Source organism: Sylvia atricapilla, chromosome 8, assembly GCF_009819655.1.
Source record: "Sylvia atricapilla isolate bSylAtr1 chromosome 8, bSylAtr1.pri, whole genome shotgun sequence".
In the NCBI taxonomy this organism is placed as follows: Eukaryota; Metazoa; Chordata; class Aves; order Passeriformes; family Sylviidae; genus Sylvia; species Sylvia atricapilla.
Genome location: NC_089147.1, coordinates 2594140 through 2613451, shown reverse-complemented (window position 1 = coordinate 2613451; position 19312 = coordinate 2594140). Strand labels below are relative to the sequence as shown.

General features: G+C 44.2%; 1 protein-coding gene and 1 long non-coding RNA gene across 3 annotated transcripts in view; one reads left to right on the top strand and one right to left on the bottom strand.

The window, feature by feature from the left end:
• Positions 1-19312, bottom strand: part of LOC136363954 (uncharacterized) — a 465017-nt gene that overhangs the window by 300656 nt on the left and 145049 nt on the right. The window lies entirely within an intron of this gene.
• The window catches only part of DOCK1 (dedicator of cytokinesis 1), a 269993-nt gene that overhangs the window by 141902 nt on the left and 108779 nt on the right, over positions 1-19312 (top strand). For both annotated transcript variants that reach the window (XM_066323421.1, XM_066323420.1), the window contains exons 28-29: positions 5718-5819; positions 11201-11295. In XM_066323421.1, the coding sequence (XP_066179518.1) occupies positions 5718-5819; positions 11201-11295 (197 nt within the window). The remainder of the gene's footprint in view (positions 1-5717; positions 5820-11200; positions 11296-19312) is intronic.

Below are 19312 nucleotides of genomic sequence, written 5' to 3'. Positions count from 1 at the left end.
AAGAAATGTTTCTTTTAATACTGTGAGAAATATCTGGAGGAATTTCTATACACAGAGAGAAATTTAGGGAGCCTTTGGGAGATTTCTGCTTTGTTTTGGGTCTTTTTCCCATCCTGGTGTGATGCTGCTGGGAAAAGCTTCAGGAGTCAAACTCGCTTCAGGATGCCCTGGAACTTCCATCCATATCTTTATTTGTTAGTACAAAGCATTGTTGAAAAGAGGCAGTGATGGAAGATCCTCTGCCCTATTCATGCTGGGGTTTGTAATACCTTTATACTACAAATTGCATAAAATATGTTATTGAAGCGAGCAAACTTGTCTGCAGACAAATCGGATTTTACGTTTTCACGTGGCAAAAAGATGAAATTTGGGACGTTTTAAAGTTGGATTTTTATCTTGTGAGTCCGTAAGGGGTGACAATTTAATGAGTGGTTTCTAGAATTGCTAAAAATTGATTTTTAGTTCTTTATTTATTGCTAATATAGAGAACATTCAAGCTGTAAGCAGAGAGAAAACTTCATTTTTTTTATCTTTACAAACTCTCTGGGAATTGTGATGGAACTAAATCCTTTCCAACAATGTAAATTCTATGTAAACACTCTGAAAGCCAAAATGCAGTGAATTAATTCAAGTTATTTTGTTTGGGTGGGTTTTTTTTATTATGTGTAGTCTTTTAAGGCCACATAAGGAAAATTTAACAGAATAAAAGAAATGAAACTCAGACTTTTTCATTTATTCCTGACCGTGGTAACAGGGACATTTTAATGAGCCATCACTTAGCTGAGGTTTGATTTCTCTTGATTTTCTCACTATACATAAAGAGCTTAATATTTCCATTTAGAGATTTCACTGGGAGAAAATGGACAAGCCTGTTTAAAACAGGAGCTTTCATCCCTGAGGGAGAAAAACGTTGGCATGTGTGGTCCCTCCTGCAGGGAATTCTCTTCTCATTCTGGAATTTCTCAGTGTTAATGTTACTTGTGGGGGTTATTTAAAGTGAAAATTTCCCTTCTTGCATCTGTACCAGAGCCATTTAAACACTGAGTGTTTTATTTTAAAGGTTATTTAGGAAAAAACAGTCATTTTGGAGCATTCCTGTGCTTCTTCCAAGTTTTCCTTCAGAATTGTATTTTACAGAAATCTGCAGTAATTTCACAGTTTGGAATCGTGTATTCGGTTTTTTTAAATATAAAATGTGTTTCTAAATAATGAGGCATCCTTTCCAAAGGAAAAAAAGAGATGCTTTGGTGTTGGATTTAGGTTTGTTTTCTTCTAATGGAGCTGAATTTTCACTCATCCTGCTGAGGAGCTGGATCTGGCTTCCCTTTGGAGAGGCCTGCAGATCTCCTGGATCCTGTGATTTGGCTTTGGGAAAGGTTCAGTCACAGAAGACAACCATGGAATTGTCAAAGGTTGGAAATCCTCTGTAAGATGGTGGAGTCCACCCAGCCCCAGCACTGCCAAGGCCACCTCTGGTGTCCACCCCGTGTCCCCAGGTGTCACACACATGGGTTTTAAATCCCTCCAGGGATGGGGACTCCACCTGGGCAGCTGGGCCAGAGCTGGACAAACCTTTCCATGGAGGAATTTCCCCAAATATCCACCCTGAGGCTCCCCTGGCCCAGCCTGAGGCCGTTCCCTCTCCTCCTGTCCCTGTTCCCTGGAGCACAGCCCGACCTGTCCCCTCCTGGCAGGGACTTGTGCAGAGCCACCAGGTCCCCCCTGAGCTCCTTTGCTCCAGGCTCAGCCCCTTCCCAGCTCCATCAGGAATTCTCCAGCCCATTCCCAGCTCTATTCCCTGCCCTGGTCATGCTCCAGCCCTTCCATGTCTTGTCCTGAGGGGCCCCAAACTGACCCCAGCATCTGAGGTCCCTCAGCAGTGCCAGCGCAGGGGACAATTCCTGCTACCTGTGGTCACACAATTCCTGCTCCAGTCCAGGTGCCAGTGGCCTGAGGCTCACCTGGGCACACCTGTGACACACCTGGGCACACCTGGGCAATTCATGACACACCTGGGCACCCCTGTGACATACTTGGGCACACCTGGGCATCCCTGAGCTCACCTGGGCACCCCATGGCACACCTGTGACACACCTGGGCACCCCTGTGACACACCTGGGCACACCTGAGACACCTCTGGGCTCATTCCAACCCCTCAGCCCCCCCAGGGCCTTTCCTGTGGCCATTTCCCATCCCCGCTGGCCCAGGGTGACCCTCATTGACCCTGCTTTGGGAAGAAACAATCCAGGAGAGGGAGAGAGGCAGGAATTGTCACAACCTGCTGGCAAAAGGCTTCTCTGGTGGATATTCTTTAATTATCTTCCTCCCCTGTTGTGATCACCTCATTCCTGAGCCTTGCAGTAGGGAAAGGCTTCCAGGGTAAACCCTGCCACTATTTCAGTGAATAAACAGCTGATAAATGCCCAGGACAATGGAAACCCCTTGCAGGACTGGTTGGGTAAACACAGCTTTGTAATTATCCCTATGGTTCAAATTGAAATTGATTTTTTTAGAGAATTAGGTACCGTTTTTTCCTTACGTATTGCTTCCAGTGCTGGTCTGTAGGTGATGACAATGATCTCCAAAAACAACTAAAGATTAAAAATCAACTTAAGGTTAAAATCTAATCGTGTTGTTAGGTATTGCTAACTAGTTAGCAGAGCGTATTAAAAACACCTAGAGTACAAATATTGCCTCTAAATAATTACAAACCTTTATTAGCCTGGTAATTAAAGCGTGTGCTGGCTGCGAGTGGTACCTCACAAAGAAAACGATGACTGGTAGTTTTACTTCCCTCCTAATATTAAATAGATTTTCCTTCCTAGCAGGAAGTGGTTTGCAGGTGGGGATCTGCAGAGAAATGTTGGCGCAGGGATGTGTGTGTGTGTGTGATGCAATGTTGGCTTCAAGCAACAATTTTGTATCAAAGGAAGGGATTTTATTACCAAGATAAACACCGAGATGAGCATGAATCATTATTTTATGCAGAGAGACAGGAAGAAGTGTTGATAACTGGTTAAAGACCCTCAGCCAGTCTGCTCAGCCCCACTTTGGGGGCTCAGCCTGAGCTGAAATGACAACATTTAACAAGTTTCTGTCATTTTAACTAAATTTACAGCGCTACAGAATCCCCTCCTGTGCGTGTTCCGTTTCTATTTGCTTATTGTCTATTTTCCTGTATTTATTTTTAACTGCAGCAGCCAGGTTTTTAACCAGCTCTCCTGTTGGCATTTCCACACTTGCACGTGGACTCAGAGACTTTCACCAGCAGACACTCGACTTTGCTGTTCCTTTGTGATTCCCACCGTGCTAATTAAGAGCACTGTTCTTGTGTAATTATGCCTCCTTTCAGTGACACATCCTTGCTGCTGGCCGGGGACACTCAGAGCAGCTCTCCCTGTGCAGCCACGAGCTGCTCCCAGGGATTGTCAGGATGTCACAGGGATGGAGGATGGCACAGGGATCACCAGTAGATGTAGAGCAGATGGCAAACAAATTTATCCACGCCTCTGGCTGCTCCTAAATTGAAAAATGAATATTAAAATGTGTTTGGAGGTTTAACAGTTCATATGAACTGATGTGAGTGCTCACCTGGAGAGGAGAAGCTCCAGGGAGAACTCAGAGCCCCTTCCAGGGTCTAAAGAGGCTCCAGAAGAGCTGGAGAGGGACTGGGGACAAGGGACAGGACACAGGGAATGGCTTTAAGCTGAAAGTGGGGAGATTTAGATGAGATTTTGGGCAGGAATTGTTCCCTGGGAGGGTGAGGAGGAGCTGGGCTGGAATTCCCAGATTTGCTGTGGCTGCCCCTGGATCCCTGGCAGTGCCCAAGGCCAGGCTGGACACTGGGCTTGGAGCAGCCTGGGACAGTGGGAGGTGTCCCTGCCGTGGCAGGGGTGGCACTGGGTGAGCTTTGTCATCTGTTCCAACCTAAACCCTTCTGGGATTCTGTGATTTTTTTTATATCAGTTTGCCTTGAGAAGTTCCTCAGGTGTGAGATCCATCTTAACTCTTGCTGCCACGTGTAGAAACTTAAATTACTCCCCAATCAGGTAAATAAACAAAAGAATGCCCTAAATTATCAGCCAGATGAAGAAGTGAGTTTGTTAAAAGGAAAGGGCTGGATTTACCAGCGTGGGGTTGATGGGAACAAAACTAAACGCAGATTGATGTCTTTGCCAAGCAGTGGACTTGCAGGATATTTAAGTGTCTGTGAAAAGATCCTATGGACAAAACAAGGTTGGTCCCAGCTCTCCTGAGGCAGCCACAGAACTGGGATGGGCTGAGCTCCATCTGCAACCTCCTCTGAGGCAGCCAAGTTAAAAAATGGATAATTCTGCCTGGTGCTGGCACATCACCGTGATTGATGGCATCCCTAGAGGAGATGGGAGGGAATGTGGGCCATGGAATGTTTCCTTGCAGGCATGAGCCCCGTGTTTGCAGTGGCAGGAGCTCGTTAGGCGCTGCTTTGACAATTAATGTTTGTCAAATGAGAGGCTCCCAGCTTATTTCCATTGCACAGTAGGAGACATTGTCTTTGTAGAGCCCCAGCTTCAGTTCTTGTCAGGGGTTGTTAGAAAGTTCTTTTGATGTCCCAGAAGAGCAGCTCAGGTGGCCTTTCCTTCCATATTCATGGAGTTTGCAGGTGCCACAGAGCTCCCATCAGGTGCCTCGGCATCCTCTGGAAAATCCAACATTCCCACATGGACAAAATCAGGTGAACCCGGTGTCATTTCGGGTTTAATCTCAATTATTTGGGCTGATGTGGAAATAAAGATTTGAAATTGAAATGAATGGTGATCTTAAAGGTAACGTTAAATGCTCTGTGCCTTTATGGAGTGAAAATTCCTGATTGTTCTCCCAGGCTTTGGCATGGAATAACCTGGAAAACAACGCAGAAAGGGGGATATGCAATTTTATCAAACCATAGAAAGAAATCACTTCTTTTCTGAGTCATTCTGCTGGGGGGGTTTTACCAATTTTTAATGTTTTTCCTCCTTCATTAAAGACCAGAAAAGATGTGGACAATCATTACCAGGCTTTTAGCAGATAGGCAGAGAGGGAAGATGGACAAGAATCTCCCATTTTTGGGATTTTACTACATCTGGGAGCCTTGGGAATGGGTTGGATTGTTACTGCAACACCTTCACACACCAGAAGCAAAAATTAAACTTTCTTTTGGTCACTTTTTTACCCTTTTCTGTGGTTTGAGAGAGATCTGGATAGTGCTGCTCTTCTGCTTTTAATGGAATTTCCTGGATTTTGGTGGTGGTTTTTTTTGGAGCATCACTGTCTCTGAAAATACCACGCAATGAAAGAAAACTTGGGCTTGGTTTAGCTGGAATGCTCCAAATGTTAATTTTGAAAAGATTTCTTCCTGCAGCAGAATATTGACTTTCCAAATGCAAATGCTGATATTGGGGGGGCTATTTTTAGGTGTGCTGTTTATTACCTCGCCGAGACTTTAATGTCTGAGCAATTTTTAGATGAAGAACGTGTCGCAAAAGCTTCAGTGATAAACCCAGGAGATTGGAAATTGGAAACTTTTCGAGATGGGATTTTTTTCTTTTTGTGTTTCCTTGACAGAGTTTTGCATATGCATTAATGAATTTTAATGATAGAGTTATCTCCACTGCGTTCTGTGGTCGACTCTATTATTATTATTATTATTATGTTGCATTATCCTAAATAATGGATTCTTTTGCTTTGCTTTTTGCCAGGGGAGTTTTGTGGCCTGCATGACAGCCATCCTGAGGCAAATGGAGGATTATCACTATGCCCATTTAATCAAGACTTTTGGCAAGATGAGGTCGGATGTTGTGGTGAGTTGCATTTGTTTTATCTCTTCATAAGATGCCTCAGCTTGTGTTTGGGTTTTTTTTTTTTTTCCCTGTTGCTGGTCATTAAATGCCCTTGTGAGATGTGAACAAAATGTGTTTGGCATCGCAGGTTTAATGTAAAATAATTATTTAGGCCTTTTGACACACGCAGGAGTACAGCTGGAGCTGTTCAGTGTTTTAAAACGTGAGACAGTGGATTGAAGGCAGCTGAAAGAAAGCAGTAAAAAATAGTAGTGATGAGCCATTACAAAAATCTGGTAAGGAAAGAAGGAAAAGAATATTAAAAAGGCTGTCTTAGGAAAGGAACTTTCAGTGTTAAATCTTCCAGATGTCCTGATTTCTTCTCTTGAAGTAGCTTTTACTTAGAGATCTGCTCGCTTTCCCTTTTCCCTTTTATGCAAAACACTTTCACCTTAAAGATGCCCTTAGTTGTTAAATAAGCAATAATAATTGAAATTTGTCTTCTCAGAGTCGTTGGGTAGCCTGGCTAAGGCAACAACCCAAGTTAATTAAAGCATAATGGAAGGGAGTTTATAGCTGAGGAGATAACTCTGTAATAACCTAAAAGTGCCACTGCCATATGGCCGGGCCTGGGAGGGGACACCCAGCTCCTGGCTGAGCTCCAGCAGTCACTGATGGCCCATCCCCACTGCCACCAGGCAGCTTCCACCTGCCTTTCAATCCTTCTTCAGCCTCTCTTCTTCCTTCCAGCCCCACCAGAGCAACGCCAGGACTTTCCTGGGTGGCGTTTTTGTTTGAAGTTTCCGGTTTGTCTTGAATTTGTGTTATTCTCCTTTCTGCCTGGGTTGGACAGGGTTTGAGCTCTTTGCCCTGTCCCAGATTTCAGGTGCTGGAGACTCTTTTTGCACCTGCTCTGGCATCTTTAAAGCTCAGAGCTGCTGTTTCGAGAGGAGGAAGGCAAAATCCAGCTGCAAATTTCTGGAAATGGGGTCACTGCATGGAAAGGACTGGGCCTCCTTTGGGATCTTGGAGCATTCCCATGGATGGGCACCATCCAAGAGCAGAATATTCCCAAACTAAGTGCAGATAATGGGCTGAAAAAAAATTATAGCAGAGGGAAGACAGTAAAGTCAGGGAATTTCTTATATGTAATTTTAATGTAATTTTAATGTTTGGACTTCCCAGTTTGTCTTGAATTTGTGTTATTTGTGTTTCTTCTTGTGCTGGGCAAGGCTTGAGCTCTTTGCCCTGTCCCAGATTTCAGGTGCTGGAGACTCTTTTTGCACCTGCTCTGGCATCTTTAAAGCTCAGAGCTGCTGTTTCGAGAGGGGGAAGGCAAAGTCCAGCTGCAGATTGCTGGAAATGGGGTCACTGCATGGAAAGGGCTGGGCCTCCTTTGGGATCTTGGAGCATTCCCATGGATGGGCACCATCCAAGAGCAGAACATTCCCAAACGAAGCGGGCTGAAAAAAATAGTTAAAGCAGAGGGAAGACAGAAAAGTCAGGGTCTTTCTTTTGTGTAATTTTTATGTTTGGACTTCCCAGTTTGTCTTGAATTTGTGTTATTCTCCTTTCTGCCTGGGTTGGACAGGGTTTGAGCTCTTTGCCCTGTCCCAGATTTCAGGGGCTGGAGACTCTTTTTGCATCTGCTCTGGCATCTTTAAAGCTCAGAGCTGATTTTAAATAATATTCCTTAAGGCGTGGAGGTTTAATGGTAGAGCATTGTTAATCCTGTGAGTAAAATAAAACTACAGGGAGTAAACTATTTTTTTTTTTTTTATTTTAAAGGTTTTTCCACTTTAACCCAACAGTTTTTTGTGCCACTCTCGTTTGACTCACCCAGTAGAGCTGAAATCCAGGAGTCTTTGCTTTTAAACCCAGAGCTGGAGGTGAAAACTGCCCCTCCTATTGCAGAGGATTCAGTTTAATCACAAAGCAGTGATTTAGAACTGAGACTAAATCCAGCCAGGGAGAAATGAAATGCTTTTTCTTACCCAAAAAAAAGCAAGAAAAAGGGAAAACTTAAACTGTGGTTTCTTTTTTACCACTGGAGACCCTTAAATCTTCCTTCAGCCTCTGCTCTTGCTCAAGCAGGAGTTGGAAGCTCAGGGCTGGAAGTGCTGGAGGAAACTTTATGGTCTGTGTTATGTAGGTGGCAGGTTTAGATTATTATAATGGTCATATTTGGCCTCAAAAGTCCATGAAAGGATGAGGTGGAGGGCAATAAAACCAGTCTTTTACCTCTCTGCAGAATAGAGGGTTTAGATTTATTAAGGAATGTCTGTTCAAAGAGGATTTTCTTGCTTTAAGTTCCTTTCCAGCCCAGGCTCTGCTGTGATTCTGTAAAATCAAAATCTGTGATTCTGCTGTCATCCTGAGATGAAACATTATCAGGGAAGTTGTTTCTGGGACTAACTGATTTTTTCCCCTCTTTTTACTTGGTAAAAAACATATTTTTTTGAGACACATGCAGTTTAGTTGACAAAAAATTCCTGGTAATGTTCTGCCATGTGGAGAGTCTCAGGCTGAGCTCAGGCTGTTTCCTTTCCATCAGTGGATGGGATTTTTTTAGGGGTCTTACCTGCTGTGAATTCTGTTTCCTGTTAAATAGGATTTGTAGTTGGAGGGAGAGCAGGAGTTGTAACCCTTCCTCCTTTAGTACAGGCTTTTATGCTCAGAAATATTTGTCCTGCTTCCAGTTATCCTAAAAATAAGCAGCTTTTTCTTGTCCTGGTGGCTCCCCTCTCTTCCCAGCCCCTCAAAAACCCTGAGTTTTCCTCCTAAAATGAGGTTAATTCATCCAAACCGTTTGCTTTTCAATGAGAACCATAAAATGGAAAAAAGAGCGATATTATGAATGCATAAACCCCAGGTGAGCATCAGGAGCCTTTTATTTGATCAATAATTAGCTCAGTTGTTAGAGAGCATTATTTAAAGTAGCTGGGTGAACGTGGGGTTATTAAAATGTAAATATCAGGGGATGGAAATGCAGAGCTGAATCAGCAAAGTAGGTCAGAACCCCCAGGCTCAGAAGGAACCAAATCATCAACAATGGAATTCTTTCACCAGAACACAGGAAAAATGAGCAGGGGAATCTGCAGTTTGAGCTCTGGGGTGAGTGTGGCTGACACCTGAACCTGGAGCAGCTCCAGAGTTGCTGTCCATCCTGTTTGTGCCAGAGCATTTGGATTTGCTCCACTGGGCACAGAGCTGTTGGGTCACAGGTTGGATTTGAAGGTCCCAGGGGTCTTTTCCCACTTTACAATTCTGGGATTCTGTGGCCCTTGCTGATGGTGTGTGGTAAAATGACAGAGGAGCTCTTTGACCAGGAGTGTTCTGTACATGGTGGAGCCCAGTACCTCGGCAGTTCCCAGAATCCCAGAATAGCTGGGGATGGAAGGGAGCTCTGGAAATCACCCAGAGCCAGGCCAGGGCCGGGTGGGTGTGCAAGGACTCCGGAGGAGGAGGAATTTCACCTTGCTTTGTGAAATAAGGAACACGGACAGAGAATATTTGTCAGGGCCTGGAGGGACAAGACAAGGGGGAATGACTTCCACTGCCAGAGGGCAGGGACAGATCTGGGGAAGGAATTCCTGGCTGTGAGGGTGGCCAGAGAAGCTGTCAGCTCATCCCAATCAGCTGGGTTAACTCGGTTGGTTTGAGTCACAAACCCATCCAAACTCTTTTTCCCTGAATCCTGCGAGGGGATGTTTGCATAAGGTGCCTTTTTGCAGCAATACTTGGGAATGAGAACCTGCAGCAGAAGGATGGGGATCAGGAAGGATCAGCCTGGAGAGGAGAAGCTCCAGGGAGAGCTCAGAGCCCCTGACAGGGCCTAAAGGGGCTCCAGGAGAGCTGGAGAGAGACTGGGGACAAGGGCTGGAGGGACAGGACACAGGGAATGGCTTCCCACTGCCAGAGGGCAGGGCTGGATAGGATTTTGGGATGGAATTGTTCCCTGAGAGCATTGAGAGGGGCTGGGCTGGAATTCCCAGAGCAGCTGTGGCTGCCCCTGGATCCCTGGAATGTCCAAGGCCAGGTTGGACATTGGGGCTTGGAGAATCCTGGGACAGTGGGAACAAGATGAGCTTTAAGGTCCTTCCCACCCAAACCAGTCAGGAATTCTGGAATTCCTGATCTCAAAGCCGTGTCCTCAGGATCTCTGCAGCTCCCTGCATCCACTGACAGGGAAATTCTGAGCCAGGAAAACATTTGAACAGAGCAGTGGATTAAACAATAAATCTGCTGAAGATCCTGGCTCTCGGAGCTGAAGAAAGACTGATGAGAGCAGGGACCTGAGATTGGTTTCTCACTGAAAAGGTTACACAGGAACCAGTCCTAGTTAAAAGTCCAGTCGATGGAACGTATTTGGGATATTTTTTGCAGGCATTTGACATTTTAAAGATAGACCAGATAAATACCATTACTGAGAAGCTGTATCAAAGGGAAGATATTCTAACCTTGGAATAAAAGTCCGTTTTTATCTCTGTGTGAAGTGGATCAAGGACTTTCTGCATGAAGTTCTCTTTTCCCCTTTATCTTTCTCACAGCATTTGATATTACTGAAATTGTTAGATAGCAATTACAGATTCCCAAATTGTAGGAGGTGATTTACATTGTGAAGTGCACAAAGTTTCTGGTCCAAAGAATTGTCTGGTTTTTAGCTGTGTGGAAATAATTTGGTTTATGCTGTTAAATTAACTTTTTCTTGGGCAGATTTTCATTAGCAGAAGCAATTCCTGCTGCTCACTTTGGGGAGGATCCCTCCCAATTTTGGGATGTCCAAACCATTTTTGTCCTCTGCCTCAGGTGGGGGTGATGATTTGAGCTGGAACTTGTTTTTATTTTAATACATAAATAATCTCCATTTCTGGAGAATATCCATGAAGGGATGGATTATTCATCACCTGACTCCAGGGAGTATTTGTTAGTGCAATCACAGGAGTTAAATAAATATTTAGCTTTGTTTTTTTCCCTCTTTCTATGAACCAATGTGCTTTTATCAACTTCCCAAGAGTGTGTCATGACAGATGTGTCACAATTCACGAAGGAACTGGGAAATTTTGTCCATAGGATGGAAAAAAATGATGATTTTTCCAGCAGAAACTCCTTTTGGATAACTGATGAACCAGTGCTTGGCCTTGATGAATCCCGTGGGTTGCTTAAATACGGGATTACTGTTGTTATAATTTCTGAAATGGAATTATTGTGGGATTTATGGGCATCACGTACAAATGTGCTTGAGTAGGATTTAGGTGTGTTTTTTATGAAAAACAGCTGGGTTTTTTTTTGAGGAAGCAGAGCACAACGACCCCCTTTGGGACACAGTCATCAATAACTGCCACCGTCCCTTGGAGCCTTTCTCGGTTCCACTTTTCTCCAGCCATTGTCTCTTCTTTTAGGATTTCCTGATGGAAACATTCATCATGTTCAAGAACCTCATCGGGAAGAACGTCTATCCCTTCGACTGGGTGATCATGAACATGATGCAGAACAAGTGAGTACAGAGGGAAAAGCTCCAGGGCTTTTCCTGGCCGGCGGCTCCGGCTCCGCTCCGGCACTACGGGGTTGCTTGGAAACAACGACCACGAGGCTGCAGCCAGCCTGCCCTGCCTTCTCCTCCTCCTCTGATGCGAAGAATCATCGAGGAATTGGCTCTGGAGCAGCTCTTTAGTGGCCTGGTTTAGGGCTCTTGGAGTCCACCAAAAATTAAGGGTGGCGTCAGTCTGAGAGCCTGGATTTCGGATGCAGGTGCAGTAAAATTCTATCCGTGCCTTATGATGATTCTGTTAATTCTTGGGAAGATAAATTGCATGTTTTGCATATGACCTCGAATTAGGTGGTGTTGTAGGGAGTTGTATGTCCAGGAATGATTGGTGTTACAAGAAAGGATTAAAAAAGCTTTTAAATCCAAATTCTGTCACCTCAGTAATGTAGAGAGAAACTGAAAATGTTCCTAATGTTCATTTTTTCCCCCCAATAATTGCAGTTCTGTCATTATTTAGCATTCCTTTGTGCAGTGTTTTATGCTGGTGACATTTTATTAAGTGTGTCAAATGCTTTTATGTGTACTGAGATGAAAGTATAAGGGAAAAACATTATATTTACCAGTTGCCTGGAGAAATCTCTTCTGCATTTACTGGAAGCTACTATGGCTGTAAAGTTGTCAGCGTTTCCTTATATAAAATCCTGAACCACAGCTCCTGCTCTCCTTATAAAAATGCACCATAACTTTAATCTTGGCTTCTGAAGTCTCCTTAACTCCCTAATAAAATGCATTCTGAATAAATAGGAGTCAGGAGATTGAGCCGTCTTTGGGCTCTTCCTGCTGGTTTGGAATGCTTGGGAAGCACCTGGAGTTTGAAGTGAGGAGCACTTTGAGAGCTGATGAGGAACATCTGAAGCCCTTTGGATTTATTTCCTTTTTTATTAATTATGAAATTGGTTTTACTTCAGCAACTCTGAGTGTGCTGGGAAACCCTCCCAGCGTGTGTTTCCTGTGAACAGGAGAACTCTGGGCTTCCTGAAGTTTGGGAGAGATTGAAACAGGATTGGGAAGGTTTGTGTTTGGACATTCTGAATGCCTTGACTGGCGTTGATGGGTGGAGACAGGGCAGTCACAGTGTGCTCAGTACTGCAGGGAGTGTTCCTTGTGCCAGCCCAGCACAGGAGGGACGAGGAGCTCATGGATGGAGCTGCTCCAAGGGCTGGAGCCCCTCTGGGACAGGCTGGGAGAGGTGGGGGTGCTCACCTGGGGAGGAGAAGCTCCAGGGAGAGCCCAGAGCCCCTGGCAGGATCTAAAGGAGCTCCAGGAGAGCTGGAGAGGGACTGGGGACAAGGGACAGGACACAGGGAATGGCTTTAAGTTGACAGTGGGTAAATTTAAATTTGTTATTGGGCAGGAATTGTTCCCTGGCAGGGTGGGCAGGGCTGGCACAGGGTGCCCAAAGCAGCTGTGGCTGCCCCTGGATCCCTGGAATGTCCAAGGCCAGGCTGGACATTGGGGCTGGAGCAGCCTGGGACAGTGGGAGGTGTCCCTGCCATGGCAGGGGTGGCGCTGGGTGGGATTTAAGGCCCATTCCCACCCAAACCATTCTGGAATTGTGTTCTCTTCACATTTTTGCCAGGTGACCTCCCAGTGTTCACTCTGTTGGGATTTCACCTTGGGTTTTATTTGGCACCGTGAAATTCTGCCCATACAGGTGAAAGAGCAAAGGTACAAATAGAACCTTTCCCTGCCAGTGGTTTTTTCCTTAAAACACAAAGGGATCCTTCCCCCAGGCAGTTCCTCATGGAAAATTCGGAGCAATACAAAGCACAATGATTCACAGGACAGAGGCTTGGAATTTTTATCCTTAAAAATAGTCTTATCTTCATCCCATGCTGAGCACGAGGTCCTGAGGAAGCAGAAATGGGATAATGTTGACGATCTTTGATTCTTCTTGACTCTTCTTTGTTCCTGTAGAGTGTCTGAGTAGTATTTAAAGTTAAACCAAAAGCATTTCCCAGTATTTCTGGTGTTGAGGAGTACCTTCAGATGTCCTAAGGGATGTTGTTCATCCCTCATTCCCTCATTCTTTCATTCCCATTGCAGCAGCTCCTTTGGAAATGCTTCTCAATTGATGCCCATGCTTTTCATTTGTCCTGTTGGGTTTAATGTGGTTTCCAGACCCAGAAAGCTGCATTGTAAAATACCTTGTTTTGTCCATCTGCTCCATTTATTTCCACCCTTATAAAGTTTTATTGAAGAAAACCAGATGAAATTTAAGAACAGGTTCTGTCTTTTAAAGCTGTGGCATCCTCTCCATAGAAATAACTCGGAACATGCAATTTTGTGTCATTTTTGAAAGCACCTCCTTGGCAGTTTCTGTGCCATGAGGCAAATCAAGGGAACTAAATTTTAAATGTATCCACAATTCCATTTGCTTCCTGCATGAAATGTATCTAGTAGTGTGAAACAATGGGGAAAAAGAATAAAAATAGTGGAAAATCAAGCTCTAATTCCTGTTTTCCACTAGTCCTTTGGGAGGTTTCTCCTAAAGCTCCTCTCCATGCAGGGCTTTGCTTCCAGATTAAAATACTCTGGATTAAGCAGTGGCTTCAGATATTCTGGGTGAGAAAATTGTAGCCATGGGGGAAGAGGGGAAATGGAGAAATGAATGTGAACGACTTGGAAATATAAATTTAGTTGACCTTCATTAGTGGGACAAATATATATAAATATATATATATATATAGTATATATTATATATATATAAAAATCTGCACATTAATAGTGATAGAAATGACTGTGAAAACTTTGCCTTCCTGTTTTTGGTGCAGTGCATGAGAACATCAAGGTCCTCTCTCCTTCCTACCTGCCAGTCTTGCTGGGCCAGGTTCAGGATCACATCCCAAGTTCAGGATCACATCTCAAGTTCAGGATCACATCCCCAAGTTCAGGATCACATCCCAAGCCTTTGTTCCACCAGCACAGGGAGTCACGCAGTATTCCCACCTTTCATGCCAAAATGAACACAAGAAATCTTCATCTCTAACAAGAAAATTCTTCCTTTTTTTTTGTAAAACTTCCATTTACTGACCTGTCTAATGTAGTAAAATTCTGATTTTAGCAAAGCAGTTTGTTCATTCAGAGCTCAAGGTTTTGGTGTTAAAAATTTTATGGAATTGCCACCAGTGTGTTCAGTGTGTGACATTGGTTTGCTGGTGGCTGATTAGCGTTTTGGGAGTAAAAGAAGAGAATATTCGAACTCACGCAGTGTTTTTTACTTTCATTTCCAAATTTTGGTCCAGATTAGCCCCTGGTTTACTGCAATATCCAAGGAAAGGAGATGGAAAAAATCCACTGAGCGGTGACAGAGATGGATCAGGAACCATGAAAGGCACTTTTGAAACAGCTCCTTGTAAGGAGGAGCTGGAAATGTCTTATAATCCTCACAGGATACTTATCCTCCTTTAAATTCCAGCTGCTGTAGGGTTTTAGGGTTTGTCTGTGCCCACATTTTCAGGAAGAGTTATTCCTATTCCATCCATAATATCTGGATTTCGTAGTTTTCAGCAATCAGGGAGTTTTCCTGTGTTTCTGGATGGGGCTGAGAAGTGCTTTGGAGGCAGATTCTTCATTCCAGGCATCTCCAGGAAAACACAGGCGAGGAGTTGGAACTGTAAAAGCAGTTCCAAAAAAAGGCAGAGGATTTTGTCTCGTTTCCATTTCCCCCATCGAAACCGTGTTTCCGAAATGTTTTCGAAATTGTTTTTAACTTTTGTCAGAAGCTGACAAGCTAAACTTAGGTTCCTCCTAAACACATAACTCAGAACATGAAAGCAATTCCTCCCTACGGTTCCGTAAATGAAAATAATTTAGTCTTTGGTCTTACTTTTGGCATTTGAGACAATTCAGTTCCTTTGGTAAGACCTTATGATATATTAATTTGTAGCTGCTACTTTCATCTGCAGCTGTGCCAGTGGAAGCTGAGTCGCCTATGAAAAAGGAATTTGATGTTTGCTGTTCTATTTTTTGTTTCTGATGTCCACATTTACATAAAATACCTGTTTGTTTTGCCTTTTGAAGTCGGAGAGAAAGGGATGAGATGCTCTCAGGGAAAACGAGGTTTCTTGTGTCTATTTTTTTTTTTTTTTCCCCCTGAAGGAAATAGATCTGGCCTGGGGAAGGAATCTGGAGGGTGTTACCTGTTGTGTCAGGGAGGGTTTGGTTGGATATCAGGAGAAGACTCTTCCCAAAGGATGGTTGAGCACTGGAAAAACTCCCCAGGGTATTGTCACAGCCCCAAACTCTGCTCAGCAGCAACAGAAATATTCCTGCATTATGCCCTCTGTTCCCAGCACAAATCCAAACCACCACCCCACACCTTCCATAAAGAAAATGCTTTCAACCCCACCCAACCCCACCCCACCAGCCCAGAATCTCGATGAATTTTCTGTGTGAAAAGCCAAAAAAAAAAAAAATAAAAACCCCAGCCTTGCAAAGAGGAGCACAAAGGACGGTGGGAGACGCTCCGGATAAACACATCCTGAAATGTTTATTTTTGGAGCTTGCAGGGAAATGTAGGCAGTTGTGCTGCCTGGTTGTCATAGCAGTACCTGTCAGATCCGGGCTGTGCTCTCAGAGTTACCTCCAGTGATGTTTGTGACCGTCCATCAGCAGTGGGCAAACCCTGACGTGCGTCAGGAGCCACTTCTGCACAACTCAGAGCCCTCAGAAGGTTCAGCAGCCTCTGAGCTGATCCTTCCTGACAAGTCACCCAAAGCCAAACTAAAAATCAGGGTTTAGCTTATGGAGATTTGGCTTAATTGCCAGATTCTGCTGAGTTCGAGGCGGGCTTATGGAAACAAAAGCAGGATGGTTTTAATAAATGTATGAAAATAGGCTCTTTGCACTTACATAATTGACCAGTCAAGTTGCATCCATCAGATGAGTGCAAGTGCAAAAGCTCTTATTTAAAATCCATCCCCAGCTCCTGCTGGATGAGGGGTAGTTTTCATAACAGGGGAAAAGAGGCCAGGAGGATGGCAAAGATTCTGGATTGAAAGCTACAGGGAAAGCAGGGCACCCCACAGTTTCACAGCCTATCAGGTGTTGTTAAATCTGTGGGATTGGAGTGGAGGGAGCAGAAAAAAGGCTTTCAAATCATCATTTCATTTCCCAAATCCCTTCGGGGGTTCAAGCCTGTGTTAATTCCATGTTCAAAGATGCTATTCATGGCTCTAAATGGCTCCAGGGGATGTTTGGGTTGGAGATTAGGGAAAATTCTTTCATGGAGAGGGTTGTCAAGGACTCCCCAGGGCAGTGGTGGAGTCTCCATCCCTGGAAGTGTTCCAAAAACATCTGGAACACGGTGGGTTGAGGGTTGGACTCAATGACCTGAAAGGGTTTTTTCCACCTTAACCCACTCAATTTTATGATTAGTTGATGCTGCATGAAAATTCAAATTTATAACTGGGGCCCTGATCACTTAAATCTTCCCTCAATATATGTTTTAGTGGAATAGGGTAACTGGTTTACATTTCCAAATTGGAATTGGGATGAGGGAGGTGTTTGAAATGCAATTATGTTTTAGGAGGCCAAGGGAGGCATTGTTTCAAGAGTTTGAACAGTACAAAAAGCTTGGATTAGAAGAAATTGCTGCTACTTTTCCTGACTATTAATGCATTTCCTACAGGCCTCTGAGCTTACTTAGAAAGTTTAAGAGTCCAGACATGCAGCTTGAACAATCCAATAATTTAATTCAGGGCCGGGATGCAATAAGACTTCAAATGGGAGCAATTTTGTTTTTCTTTAGTGCTGAATATTCTCTGCATAGAAAAACCTCCCACCATTTCCCATGTATAGACTGAGGATACCAATTTTCAGAGCTTGTAACTTCCTTAGGAACCACTTCTCAAAATTAACTCGAGTGCCCCAAAGTTTGCTCTTCATCTGGGAATAAAAGGCAAGAATGCACATTGATAAATCATCTACAATTTCTGTACATGCAGGGATTTTTATTTTTATTTTTTTCTGTCCATAAAAGCCTGTTGCATAATGTAGTGACCTTTTCATGAAAGACCTTGCGGGATTTTTTTGCTTTAGCATTGTACCTGTCAGATTAACTGCACCTGGGAGGAAAATGAATATACTTGACTGTGTTTGAAATAACAGGGTATTTTCTTATTCAAAGAGCTGAGATTACTTGAAGGAATATTCTTCAGCAGGTGGTATTTTCCTTGGGTGGTTTCCACCCCGTTGCAGGTGGTTTTCTCCCAGCCTTTGGAGTTGGAAATGTCCCTGGCACTGGTGGAATATTGACGGTGGTGTGGTTGTGAGAACTGATGAGCAGCTGGGGCAGCCCACTGGGTTTCATGATCTGGTTTTCTCCTTCATTTCTGTAATCTGTGATCATGTAGGATGGAGAAGTCATGGAAGGAGGACAGGCTTAAATGGGACTTTGGGAAGAAATTCTTCCCTGTGGGGGTGGTGAGGAGCTGGGCTGGAATTCCCAGAGCAGCTGTGCCTGCCCCTGGATCCCTGGAAGTGCCCAGGCTGGAGGGGACTTGGAGCAGCCTGGGATAGGGGAAGGTGTCCCTGTCATGGCAGGGGTGGGAATGGGCTGAGATTTAGGATCTTTCCAACCCAAACCAGTGTGGGATTCTGAGAAGCACCCGGTGAAGCTGCCGATGTTGGGATGCGGGTGTGGGATGTCCCAGCCCTCCCAAATCCACCTGCTCCTTTTATGAGCACTCCTTCCATTTATTTGGGTCATGATTAATCCCTCCTGGGGTCTTGAGGTGGGATAATGATTTCCAGCACTAAAATAATTACCTTGTTGATCATAATTGTATCATCTTAATTATGGTTTTCGTGTGTTTTGAGCCATCTTGGGTTTTTGGGAAGATTTCCTGCAGCAAGGTGGGCTTGGGCTGCTGACCATGTCCAGCATCTGCTGTGATGCTGCTTCTTCTGGATTTTATAATTGTGCTTCCCTTGACAAAGACATTTTCCTGTCCCTAAAGGTGGATGGGATTTGTGTCCTGCCAGGGCTGGAGCTCTCAGAGCCAGGGCAGCTCTACAAAACCAGCAGAAGATTATTGCAGGTCCTCTTCATCCTAAAACACAACTTGCCTTTAATTTTTCTTCCAAAATACCAATGTGGGGCATTGGCTGCACCTTCATTGCTCAGCAGCAGCCCCGTGATACTTCAACTTTGATTTGCTGCAAGAAAATTCCAGTGACTTGGAAGCAAAGAATTGTTTGGGAACAGCTCTTCTTGCACTAGGAAGAAACAAAGAGAGATAAAATTATCCCAACTGCTGCTGTCCTTGAGTTCAAGGGGTAAAAGGTGAACAAAGAGTTTTTTAGAGATTTTTTTTCCATCTTTTCTTGTGTTAAAAGAAGAACTTTTTGCTATTTTTGGCACCTTGGAAAGTTTTAGGTAGCTGAGGTTTAGACCTGGAAAATTCCTGGGCATGAACTGGTTGTCCTCTTTGGAGTGGGGGCAAACTGAATCCCTTCAAAACCTTTTGAGTGCTCTATGTCTTATAAAGCTGAGGAACTTCAAGGAATCTGTGGGTTTATCACAGAATTGCTGAGGCTGGGAAAAGCTCTGAGATCAGAGTCCAACATCAGCCCAGCAGCACCTCCTCATCCTCACATCACACACCCACACAGTTTTTGAACGTTTCCAGGAACGTGGTCTCACTGGACAACCTCTTCCATGAAGAAATTTCCTCTAATATCCAACCTAAACCTGCCCTGGCACAACTTGAGGCTGTTTCCTCTCCTCCTGTCACTGTTATTTAGGATAATCATGAATCCAGGGGACCTCCCATGTTAATGCTGGGGCTTTTCCATGGAGGGTATTTCACAGGGAGTCACGGGCAGGAGTGGCTGCTCCTCCCAAACACCTCCCTGGTGTATTTTACCTGCTCTCAAGTCACCAGCAGTTGAGAGGCACCTCCCAGTCTGTCCTTTCCCAGACTGGCTCAGAAATGGGAGATTTTAAGGATGTTTTAAGGAA